The sequence below is a fragment of the Papaver somniferum genome, chromosome 3, assembly GCF_003573695.1.
Source record: "Papaver somniferum cultivar HN1 chromosome 3, ASM357369v1, whole genome shotgun sequence".
Classification (NCBI taxonomy): Eukaryota; Viridiplantae; Streptophyta; class Magnoliopsida; order Ranunculales; family Papaveraceae; genus Papaver; species Papaver somniferum.
The window spans coordinates 57341231-57353981 of NC_039360.1; the positions used below are offsets into that span (position 1 = coordinate 57341231).

General features: G+C 36.4%; 1 protein-coding gene across 2 annotated transcripts; it reads left to right on the top strand.

Moving 5' to 3' along the window:
• The first annotated feature begins 4340 nt into the window (after nucleotides 1–4340).
• LOC113356223 (UDP-glycosyltransferase TURAN-like) lies at nucleotides 4341–10045 on the top strand. Of its 2 annotated transcripts, XM_026599291.1 has the most exons (17): nucleotides 4341–4497; nucleotides 4580–4689; nucleotides 6322–6355; nucleotides 7103–7158; nucleotides 7254–7391; nucleotides 7492–7640; nucleotides 7713–7802; nucleotides 7913–7979; nucleotides 8063–8126; nucleotides 8205–8319; nucleotides 8435–8601; nucleotides 8729–8839; nucleotides 8940–9001; nucleotides 9135–9187; nucleotides 9330–9405; nucleotides 9621–9749; nucleotides 9886–10045. In XM_026599291.1, exons 2-17 carry the CDS (start codon nucleotides 4597–4599, stop codon nucleotides 9907–9909), a joined length of 1428 nt encoding a protein of 475 aa, XP_026455076.1. In that variant the 5' UTR covers nucleotides 4341–4497; nucleotides 4580–4596; the 3' UTR covers nucleotides 9910–10045. The 2 variants fall into 2 exon arrangements, with proteins under 2 accessions (XP_026455076.1, XP_026455077.1); XM_026599292.1 differs by lacking the exons at nucleotides 4341–4497; nucleotides 6322–6355.
• Nucleotides 10046–12751: the final 2706 nt, after the last annotated feature.

Genomic DNA, 12751 nt, shown 5'->3' on the forward strand with positions numbered 1-12751 from the left:
CTTGTTTCACATATGTGTATAAAAACGAGGTTTAGGTTGACATAACTCATTCAATCATCAATCGATAATTATATTTTCTAAAATGTAAAAATATAACTATTTATTTATCTCCTTGCGACCATCAGCTTATAACAAAGATGCCTTATTATAATTATAATCCCTCTCTACGTATCTATTTATTTATCTAAGAATAAAAATTTGAATTCACAATTAATATTCAAATACCTTTCCAAAATTGCTAGGATTAGTAAATAAACTTACTTAAATGTCTCTTGTTTGTATGTAAAACATTATTTCTTTTGTGTTGAAAAACTAATTTGCTAACTAGATTCACTCATAGTAACAGATCTTAACAGATTTAACTTCATGTTATAACAATATCATTATGAAATTACCCCAACAGTGAGCACCAAACTATCTTAAAGGATATACCAGGTCAATGGAGGCCTCGTGTTCCTGCAAGTAAAATGATATTAGTACTAAAACTGGCCTAAAGATAGTTTACCTCTCTAGATATGTCATAGGGGATAGGACCACTGAGGAGAATACCTGTCTCAGAAAAACAGAATGAACTGAGACTATAGTCTCTGATGACTTCTTTGGTCCAGACCTGCATGCCGGCTCCGGCCAGCTGCACGATCCCCATCAACAAAATAGGAAAATGATCCCGATTGTCCAAATATACCAATCAAACCTGCACTACAAGCATGGAGGGTTGCACCGATCCATGCCACGATAGGTTGTACGTTGATAGACATCTGCAAGGCATGAGTAAAATAGTGACAATCAACAATTACTATAAAAAATGACATATTTTGAACAAGTAAATCAAGCATGTGAAGGAAGGCTAGCTAATTGGAAATCAAAATCCAGGAATCAAGCTGGAATATCCACTATGGTGTAGGCAGTACTTAGTTTTGTACCACTCTACCAGGTGAGCACATTCAGGATGCTAAAGAAACTAATCAATAAATCAGATGTCCAACAAAGGAAGTTCTCGTAGGGACATAAATCTAACAAGGTAGCTAATCTTATTTCTTGAAATAACTTATGTGAGTCTAAGAATATAGGATGTCTTGGCTTTAGAGATCCTGAGATGTTAAACCGTGCATTGTTAACCAAGTTGGCATGGAGGATTCACAATCATTCTGAACATCTTTGGGTTAAGATCATAAAAGTCTAATACTTCAAAAGTGATGAATCCATCCATGTCACCAAAGAAAAAAATAATAATTACTCATGGGTGTGGAAAGGAAATGAGTTGGGGTATAATATTTTGCAGCGACATTATTGTATAGAAATTAACAATGGTAAGAAGACTGTGAGATGTGCTAATATTTAGGTTTTTGGTATGTATTGTAAATAGTGATGGACAGGTGCACGTAATGCTTACATATATCTTTTGAACCAATAAGACAATCATCCACATAAAATTATTTGATAACAATTAGATTTGTTTGTTTGTTTTTCTAACTGTTTTTTTACATTTTGATATATGAGATAAAATTTTGATTGATAATCGACTTTTCTATATGTTGCGGAATTGTTGCAAACCATTACATCTTTATCGATGGATTGATGTACACATCGGCGAAAAAAGCAAGTCTTGCCGCCAACCTACTTCCAGTGGTCACTGGTCACTTTTACACTGGAATATATTACAAAGTAAGTTTTGTTATCCTTGTTTCTTTTATTTACTTTCTTTGGTATATTTTAACCTTAAGAGAGATACTTTGTTTAATTTCACAGCTTGTTAGATTCAAGTTTATTTGTACTTTATGTTATTTACCTAGTTGTTTTATGTATACATGTTAGGCAAGGAAAACTCACCCTCACACGACATTTGCAAATGTATTGAGAATCTAAGATGTGTTGCGGAGCAACTATAATTTGAACACTTACATGCCAGGTGATTCTAACTAACTCAGGATTATTTCCTACTTAATATAAGAAAGGGACACAAGCATAGGAGAGCAACATAGGATTTTATACGTGACCATCAGTTGCATGGTTCACAGTATTAGTTGTACGGTGATCTGGATGGTCTCAACTACATTGCAGTCCGAAGTCTGATAGTAGGCTAGTGTTTGTAGCGACCTAATACAACCTAGTGTTCAAATATGTACGAGGTCCCGAGGTTTTTCTACAATTGTGGTTTCCTCGTTAACAAAATTCTTGTGTGTGTGTGTGTGTGTGTGCTTCTACTTTTCCGCATCTTTTAATTGCTGGAAGTACTACACCGGTTCTTACTCCTATTAAAACGAGAAAGTTGGTGGTGTACTTGATACCTGTGTTTTCAAAATGGATACATAATGGATTCTTTAAAACAACTTAATATGTGATTAAAGTGGATACAATAATATTCATTAATGGATTTTATTTTGAAGAGTGTCTAGATTGGAAGTTAAATTGTTTTTTTATCAGCCTAATACCAAAAAAGGAAGAGTATAACAGGCCTCAACATTTCAAACCTATGAGTTTAGCGTACATCAAATATACAAAATCATTTCTAGGGATTCAGAAGATAGATTTATGACGGTGATCCCCAAACTGAACATCAATGAGCATTTATCATAAGAAAAAAAATACACGATGGTATATTAACTATAAGGGAGTTAATGGATGCAAGACTAAGAACTAAAGTGCGTACCATGGGTCCTATGCAAACTTGATATGGGAAAGGCATTCGACAATGTCAACTGGCACTACAACATTTTATTGTAATGGATTTGGATCCAAGTGGAGAAATTGGGTTCATTGGACACTCTCCCTACTCAGTACTCCTTTTTAGTGAATGGGACTTTAACAACTAGATTTCATCATTTTATAGGACTGAGACAATGAGATTCACTATTCGCTTTCTATTCATTCTAGTAGCATAAGTCCTAGCTAAGATTCCAAAGGGGTAAAGGTTATAATGATATAAAGGTGACATGTATGCAATTTGCAGATGATACCTTGATATTCATAGATGTAACAAAAGGAGTAGTGAAAAATCTTGTGTTAGTACTGCAAATTTATGAAGCTATTACAACTCTCGGAGTTAATCTGGAAAAAGACACACTAGTAAGCATTTGAGTAGATCATAAAACTCAAGACTTGCAAATAAACATAGTAAAGGGGAGAAACTACCCTTCAAATGTCTGGGCATGTCTTTAGGTTCCAAAGCTAAACAATCTAGCGCATGAGAAGTGATAATTGAGAATTTCAACAAAAATCTTACTAAGTGGAAAGAAGATTTATTATATGGGCAAGTAAGATAGTTTAATTAACAGTGCTTTAACTAGTTTGCTTCTTGTCTATTTTATGTCCCTTATGGAAATGTCTGCATCAATGGAGAAGATGATGGTTGGAATTACGAGAGATTTTATATGGAGTAACCATGCAGAGAAGATAAAGATTAGTTAGATAGCCTGGGACAAATTGTGCAAACCCAAAGAACTTGGTGGGTCAGCAATGAGGAACCTGATATACACAAATAAATAAATTCTGACAAAGTTGAGCTGGGGATAAGTAAGTGAGAAAAAGACACTATGGAGAGTAGTCCAACTTAAAACAAGGACCGAAGAAAATGACTTATGGCCCAAAGAATTCAAACTTCCACGTGACAAGGGATATTAGAAAATATTAAAAAAGATACGTGGATATTAAAATGAAATCTATCAAATCTCAAATAGGAAAGGCGTCAAATTTTGATATGAGAAATGTTCAATCTAACACTGTTACATTTGACTCATCAAATAGCCAATAAGCTAGCAACTGAAAAGTGTGCTAAAGTAGTAGACCTAATAGATTCATGAAGGTAGAAATTGTGTCTAAAAAGACAGCCAAGTATTGAGGAATTGCAAGAACTATCAGATGTGTTAACTCTTCTAGATGATCCACCACTTCTAACTGAAGAGGATATATGATACTCTGATGCACAACTCAACTCCAAGTTACTCAACAAATGATGGGTATCATTGGCTTCAAAAGCAACAATATTTGGAAGATTCAAGCTCAAAGGCTATTTTTCACAAGTGCATCTGGGTGAAACATGTTCCAACAAAAGTATAATTTTTGTTTAGTTAGTTATCTTATGTTCCATGCAAATCCTATAATAGCCAATCTTATCAGAAAAAGATGTGACCGTGAAGAGTTGTCGTCTTTACAATCATATGGAAGAAACCGTACACCACTTATCGCTGGATTACCCTTATTCAAGAGAAATATGGGACTACTTCATTGCTCTGGGCAAGATCAACTAGGTGCTCAGGGTAAGACTCAAGATTAAGGAGCAACAGAAGAAAATAATGACAACAAAAGAAAATAATGACGGGCCAAAGGGCTAACCTAGGGCTATAGCCTTCAGGTCCCGCGCGGCCATGCCAGTATCACCACCAACATCCTTGGCTCCTATAGGCTATAGATCAAGAAACTCTTGTTAATCCATCGTTTACCGAACCAAAAATTCCAAACTTATTCAAGCCCTAACTATTGTCGCCCTCGTAATATCAGGTAATTGCTTCTCTACTATTTCTGTTCTGAAAATTGAGATTGTATGTTTGTTATTCGACATTAATGATGGTTTACAAATTAGGGCAAAAAGTAGAGAAAATGGGGAAAAGAGGTAGAGCAGCTATTGTGGTTCTTGGTGATCTTGGTCGTAGTCCTCGAATGCAGTATCATGCACTCTCACTTGCCCGTCAGGTAAATTTTCTTTTAAAATTTCATTTCTCGATTGGTATAACAAGTCTATTAGGTTATGTTGATTTAATATAAACAGACCTCAAAACACTCATTGCAAGAACCAGATATCACAATTAGTTCCCGTTACCATCAAGGTTGTTCATACCTAATGCTAGGAACAGGTAAATAGTATGGTACACATTACACAACCCTGAGACAAGTTAATTCATGAGAGGTTCTTCCTGTTCAGTTTTTTCCGATTATCATTTTTTGTTTTGAAATGATCAACTAAGTAAAGTAATCGCAACCTTAGAGCATCTATAGTGAGCATGCTAAAGTGGCATACCTAGAAATTTAGGTGCGGCAATGGTAATATATATATATAGTAGACAGAAATTAAAAAAACGCATGGAGTTTGAACCATATAAAGTAGGTGGTGTATGAACTCTGTGAATTAGCTATGCTTTGGTATGTGTGCCATACTGATGTATTAACACCAATTGCTCACATGGTCTCACTTCTAAGTAAACAAATGCTAATGCTTGCAGCTAGGTGGTTGCTTAATTTTGGTGGGGGTTTTCAAAAAACACCTAATGTCTAGTGGGGATTCAAATCCTGCTTGGTACTTGGTTAGAGCTTACTAGCATATCAATTCTTAGGAAGAGAAATCTATATTTTTCATGGTTTTTATCTACAAGTCATCATTTAGCAGTATCAGCGTCCTAAAATCCTCATAAAAAGGCTGTGGTCCCACTCTACGAATCTCTGGTTGTATGGCAGAAAGAATATCTGCAATTCTTAACAGTTTCTTTAAAACTATTCTCAACCTCGAAAAAGTGAAGCCAAGCTTTTGACCTAAGAAATGCTTGCAGAAACCGTTAAGCAATTTCGCTTGCTGTAGCAGAGCTATCTGGGCTGAACTTGGTTTGGTTTCTGATGTTTGGCTGTACCATAACAATACCTCTATATTGCATATCGCCAGAGTTGGTTTTCTTGGGAAGTTTAGTTATATGATTATATCCCAAGAAATATTTAAGAACACCTGTATGAGAAAGAAATTTAGAGAGTGGGGATATAGCATGGTAAGCCTTGCTAGTTTCTGCTGGCATACAACTGAGGAGTGATTAGAATGAACAATTATTTTTCACAATCTACATTTTGGTGAAAACATTGCTTTGCTTTCAATCAAGTTCAACTAATGTTTTAGTTGATAAATCTAGCTCTTCGATTTCAACCAGCCGTTGACCCAAATAGTGTTAAATATGAAATCATCTAGGGGGTTCAAGATCTAGAGATTTTATATATATTGACGCCTGTTGTATGATTTGAGTCTAAAGAGCTTAGTTTTATTTAGGTTTTATGTATATAAAAGCAAATTGTAGATGCCTACTTGTTGAATGGTAAAATTATCCGGCTGGAATATTTCTGACCTGATCAAGTCAAAGCTCTCATACATTCTGACTTGGAAGTCAGTTCCGTAGGCGATAGGCCTCAATTTCTTTACAAAAATTTGTGGTTTTGCTAGTTTCAGTTTCTGTACAGTTTTTCTGATGTTGGTTGTTTCAATTCTTTCACCGTTTTTCCTTTTTTTTCTCTTCTTTTTCTGTTGTTTGTTGAGCCGAAGTGATTTTGATTGCATGTATGAGCTTGCAGGCTTCTCTAGAAGTGGACATTGTTGCATATGGAGGTACTTGTTCAAAGGAAAGTTGCCTAAAAATATTGCCTGTCACTTACTTCTTTCTAAGATTTCGTTCTCTTTTCATAACTATGCATATTTTGTCGCGCGACTGCTTTTGAGAGTTATGTGTCTTTCTGTTACTGTTGATTAGATGAATCAATTGAACTTCTTCCTCACTTCCTTGGTTAAATGGTTTAATTTTTAACTGAGTTTGTGACTTATTGCACTGGCCGCTGATACTGTTGTCAAGATTCCAAGAATATATCATAGTTACTTTTGACTGCATTGTCTAAATCAATTTTGAACTTAATATTCATATTCAAGTTCAACTGCTCTGTCTAGATTCATTATCTTTCAGGTTTTTCTTATTGACTTGTATACATGAAACTTTAGGCATATGCAGATGTAAGTCTGAACTGGAAATGATTTCTCCCGATTTCTACAGTTTCTCTAATCTTAGAAGTAAAGAATAAGGAATTTAGTCTTGTTCACAATTATATCCGTATGCAACTTTAAGTCTCCACTTACTACATACCCTGTAGTTTTACATCGTTTTCCGTTAATCGTCTAAGTCATTCAGTGAGGCATTTGTTTGGTACATTCCCTCTCTTTCCTACTGCATTAGTTTCTTTAACTATTTTCAGTTCCTTTATTATTGGGGTGAAGCTCCACTATAACATGTCAAATCATACTTCGGCTGTCCCATTCCATTTGTTGAATTAGGTATTCGTCTTATATGTAAACTCATTTCGGCAGGTTCAGATCCGCATTCTGCTATTCTTGAGGATCGATCTATTCATGTTCATACTATGGTATTGATCTAAGCTGATCTTTATTCTTCCAGTCTAAATTTTTCTATTCCAGTCTGAGCTGATCTTTTTCATTCATTCATTTGTTTCTCTCATAGACACAGCTTCCAGTCCCCCAGGGTTTGCCTAAGATACTTCGTCCAGTGATTCTCTTGTGCAAGGCATTGACTCAGTTTATCACGCTTCTTTGGTTTCTCTGCTACAAAATTCCGGCACCTGATGTTTTCATAGTGCAGGTGGTATACATATTCCGAGGATCACATGTCAGCTAATGTATCTAGTCACCTGCTTATTCCAAATTGTGTAACTGATCTTATGCTTGTTGGGCTTTTACAGAACCCACCTTCAGTTCCAACTTTAGTAGCTGTTAAATGGGCTAGTTGGCTGAGGCATTCAGCAATTATTGTCGATTGGCATAATTTTGGATATACTCTGCTGGCGTTGTCTATGGGAAGAAGTAGTCCTTTTGTGAAAATATATCGCTGGTAATTACAGCCTTAATGTAATTTACTTTCTTGGTCTTGCATTCAGTGTATGAGCTTTTCAGCATTTTTCAGGATTGAAAAACACTATGGTAAGATGGCTGACGGTTCTTTATGTGTTACTAAAGCAATGCAACATGAACTGGCTCAGAACTGGGAGATCAAGTAAGTTATTCAGCTAAAAGGATCTCTCTCCCATGTGTTACATTTACAAAGTGATACAAGATTTTTTTGTATAATGAATAATTTGTTTCTTTGTGTTTTGATATGATTAGAGCAACGGTGTTGTATGATCAGCCCCCGGAGTTTTTTCATCCTGCCTCACTTGAAGAAAAGCATAAGGTTAACCAAGTGTTTATTACTGTCTTCTTATTGGTAATGTGATTTCTGCGAAACTATGAATATGATGGCGGTTTTTTTTGTAGTTATTTTGCAGGTTAAATAAAGATATAACTCATCCTCATGGTTTTCGTGATTTTGTTAGTGCTGGTAATGTCTGATCAGAATGTTTTCATAAGTTTAATTTTCACTTGAGATACACTTATGGACCACACTCGGCTCTCGCAGGACATGTGGAAATGGATAGCAATGCTGTAAATGAAAATCTCTTTACCCATCAGATTGGTAGCGACATTGTCTTGAAGCCAGACAGGCCAGTCCTTGTTGTTAGCAGTACAAGCTGGTAAGCTATGTTATAGGGGTCTTTGTGTTCTTGGTAACATGACGGTTACTAAATTTTGGTTTCCAAACTGAGAGGAGTTCCCTTGAGTATTACAGGAACTAATGCTTCTTTTCAGGACCGTAGATGAAGATTTTGGCATGCTTCTGGAAGCCGCTTTAATGTATGATAGGCGTGTTGCTGCAATCATGAATGAGGATGATTCAAATGAGGAACATATGGTTTTTGAGGGCTCTCGCATTGGAAAAAGTAGCATGTATCCGAAGTTGTTGTTCATTATTACTGGTAATATCCTCTCTCTCTCTCTCTCTTGTTTCTTTTCTTTTTCTCCCTTCATGATGTCGATTGAACCCTGTGGGGGTTTACCTTTTGGCCAGTGGCCTTATCTGTTGTTAGTCTTGTGACTTTATAGGTAAGGGACCTGAAAGAGAAAAATATGAGGAGCAAATAAAAAGGTTGCGGTTAAAACGTGTTGCTTTTCGTACAATGTGGCTAGCTGCTGAGGATTATCCATTACTTCTTGGTAAACCTTCTACTTGCCATTATTGGTTATTATTTCTGGACTCGGTGCACTTAGGCGACATGTGCTACCTGCTAATATCTAAATATTCTTTGTTTTATAGGATCAGCAGATTTAGGTGTTTGCCTGCATACTTCTTCATCTGGGTTGGACCTTCCAATGAAGGTAGTACTTTGAGGTCCTTGAAGAATCTGAAATAGAATCAGACCTAGAAATCCTGAAAACTTTAATTCATTGCATCTCTCAATAGTAATGTACTTACTATATAGCTCATGTCATTGACAATTTCTGGGTTCAGGTTGTGGATATGTTTGGATGTGGACTTCCTGTATGTGCTGTTTCCTTTTCATGGTAAGCTTTCTTATATCTTTCTGAGTTCTAGGTAGCATTGTATGAGATGCAGCCAGTTATGGATCACTATCTTATTAGTTTAAATGTGGGGCCATTTTACTCACTTTGTGATGTTATTTCTGTTGACTTGATTGTTTCAAAGCATCGAAGAGCTTGTAAAGGTTGGGGAAAATGGTCTTCTGTTTTCATCATCTTCTGAGCTTGCTGATGAACTCTTGGTAAGTTTAGTAGCTCCTAGTCTTTATTCTCTAGTTCTCAGCGAATATGCAACCTGTAGTAGGTCTTCTTTTTCTTTTGTACGTTTTCCTGCAGCCATAGTTATCATTAATCGATACTATGTGGTCTGTGCAGTATTAGAAATTGAGCTTATCAAGTGTTCATAGAAAATCAAAGCAATACTCACATTCTTTGCATGTTGCTAAACTTTCCACAGATGCTTTTTAAGGGCTTCCCTGATGGATGTGATGCTATGAAGTCATTGAGGAACGGTGTTTCGGAACGAGGGTCTTCTGCTAGGTGGGCCAACGAGTGGGAAGAGCATGCGAAGCCACTTTTATCTGAAGTAAGTTACTAGTTGCTATTCACATCTCGCCGGAGAGTTGTGTTTGTCTTTATTTAAACCGTGCTATTTAGAGTTCCTCCTGATTGTTTATTTTTTGAAGCATCCTTCTGATGTATTTGTTATTGTTTTTCTTCAGGTTATTTTGATGAGCCACAAGTGAACTTTATTTTCATTATTACTTTTAAATTGAAATTTGAAATAAATATCAAATGGCTAATAGATCATGGCACCTTTTTAATAATAGTTTTGGGACCAGGCATTTCATAGGCTCGGACGCTCGGTGTACTTTGCCATTCAAAACAGTACACATTTCCGATTTTTCCTTTTTTTTTTTTTTTTTTTTTTTTTTACGGAGGAAGGAAAATGTTGAGAGAGTACTAATCTCTACTGCATTTCAAAGCCCACCACTTCAACAGTCCAACTTGACATGGTCCTAATCGTAGTCCATGCGTCTGGTCAAGAGAGGTAACATCCAATGGCATTTCAAACTTAAACTTGACATATATATAGTCAAAGGATTAGTCTAGAGAATGTAATGTTTAATGGGTTCCGGACACTAGTACATGGGAATCTAAAAAAAAAAGCAACATGCCGTGTTGCAAGGGAGATTATGAGCTACAGCCTACGGGGGATTAGCCAAAACATTGCCCAAAACATTGCCAAGTGTTATATTATATGCCCATTTTGTGGCCTAAAATTTTTCGTGGGACAAATCTGCAATACTTCGTGGTTCAGTGAATCAACTTCAAAGTTCAACTACACGTAGCCTTTCACACTTGCATTAAAGTATGTATTTGTCTTCATTTTTTGGGTTGGGATATCCTCTGTGCTCCCAAATCTGAAGATGGGTTAGGTTTCGGGAAAGCTCAATTAAACAATTTGACTATGCTAGCCAAAAATGTCCGGAGGATCAATAATTGTCTCGTAGCTACTATTCTTAAAACTAGATATTTCCCAGGCTTGATGTCTTACATGCTAAATGTTCTAGTAATTGTTCTTGTACTTGGAAGTGTTTGCATGCTATTAAGGGGATGATTAAACCTATTATTTCTTGGATTGTGGAAGATGGTCAGTCCATCGACCCCTGGTGTGACAAATGGATCCCAACTCTGGGATGTGTGACACCAAACCCTCTTGTTTCCCCGGACCCTAACATTAAAGTCTCTTATTTTATTGATCCTATTACTGGATCCTGAGATGTTAGTAGGCTCAATACCCGTTATGATGGTGCTTCTGTGGAGAAAAACATTTCTATTCCCTGAAGCCAGTTATGCACTCCTGACAGGAGGGCCTGGGATCTTTCAAAGAATGACAAATTTTCTTCTAAATTTTCCTACTTGGGACTTCGAGGACTCAGGTCTTCCCCTTGTAGTAACCTTTTGAAGCGCATTTGGAAAATTAGAGTTCCTTGTAGGATTCAAATTTTTACTTGGAAGCTATAAGAAATGCCATACCTACTAGGACTGTTTTAAATACTATAACGCCTATGCATGTTGTTGATTGTACTAGATGTCATGACCCTAATGGGCATGTTATGCATGTTTTAGTTCTCTGTCCCTTTGCTAGTCGTGTCTGGTTCCTCTCTTCTCTGTGTGTTAACACTCACACTTTTATAATTTTTTTCTTGATTGGATGATGTTCTGGCTTGTTAATCATGTCTCTAAACTCCCTGAGGAAGCTCAGTGTCTGTTTGTTACCATTCTTTGGTCTCTATGGAGTAATAGAAATAATCTGGTTTTCCAAAACATTAAGGAATCTCATAACGTTGTTTTGAATAGAGCTAGAGCCATGCTTTTGACTAGCAAAACCTAGACTGCTCATCTCTTCTTCTGTCTATTGGTTTTTGTGACAAATGGATGCCCCCTCCCATTGTTTGGATAAAATGTAATATTGATGGTGTCTTTGATGATATTTCTGGGGATAATGGTGTAGGTTATGTGATGAGAGATTTTTCAAGCAAAGCTTCCTTTTGTGCCTCCATAGTTTTTAAAGTAAATTCTACTGAAGAAGTTGAAGCTAGAGCTATTTGGGAAGTTCTGAAAAAAGCTATGGAGAAAAAACTTTCTCACATCATCATTGTAAGTGTTGTCAAGGATCTCATCGACCAATTTTCTGCTAGTGTTTGATGGAGATTCTAGAATGGATGCTATCTTTAAAGACATTCAGTTTTTTTCTTTTAGTTTAGTTGCTTGTGTTTTTACGTTTCAACCTAGAATCTGTAACTCTGTTGCTCATAAGCTTGCTCAATGGGCAACAAAGAGCAAGTCTTCTATGTACTGATTTGTGCCTCCAATATGGCTTATGCCTGTTGTCGAGGGGAATCATTAGCCTTGTTGAAGGACGTTGACTATTAAAAATAAATAAAAAATATATGTATCTGCGTTCACTCTTGAGGATTTACGCAATGGAAGTCGTTCTTCTTTTCTTTTTAACTCTTTATGCCCCCATAAGCATAAGAGGTTTGTCATGCGTCAATGAATTTAAACAGCTCAACAAGATAAGCAAACCAATGAACAAAAAGGTATAACGCAACAAACCGATTTCATTGCATTAAGGAAGATTACATAAAACAGCCCATCACATGGACTATATAGGCCATTCACTCTCTTTGGTGAATCCCTAATGTTAGAGCACTGCTCGGTCGAACTCGCATGCATGTTTGTCAATGTTAGTGATCAAAACTATAAGTCTTGATTTCTAGTCTATAACTAAGGTCTCAGACTAGGATAGAAAAGTGTAGTTAAGCTCAAGAACTCCATGGCAATCATCATACAAGACGAAGGACTACTCAAGGAACCGGTGGATCTTCATCGACTAAAAGGTATGTGGAGACTTGAACTTATCTATCACTCAAAAGTCTATTTATCTCATTTCTTGAGACAAAACTCGTTTTGCTATATAGACTTAGATTATACACATTTGGTATTTCGACCCAAGTTTATCTCTCCTATCTATTTCTCGAAATATGTGTTGGTAAAGCTTTCGCTTTAGCCAAGTTCATC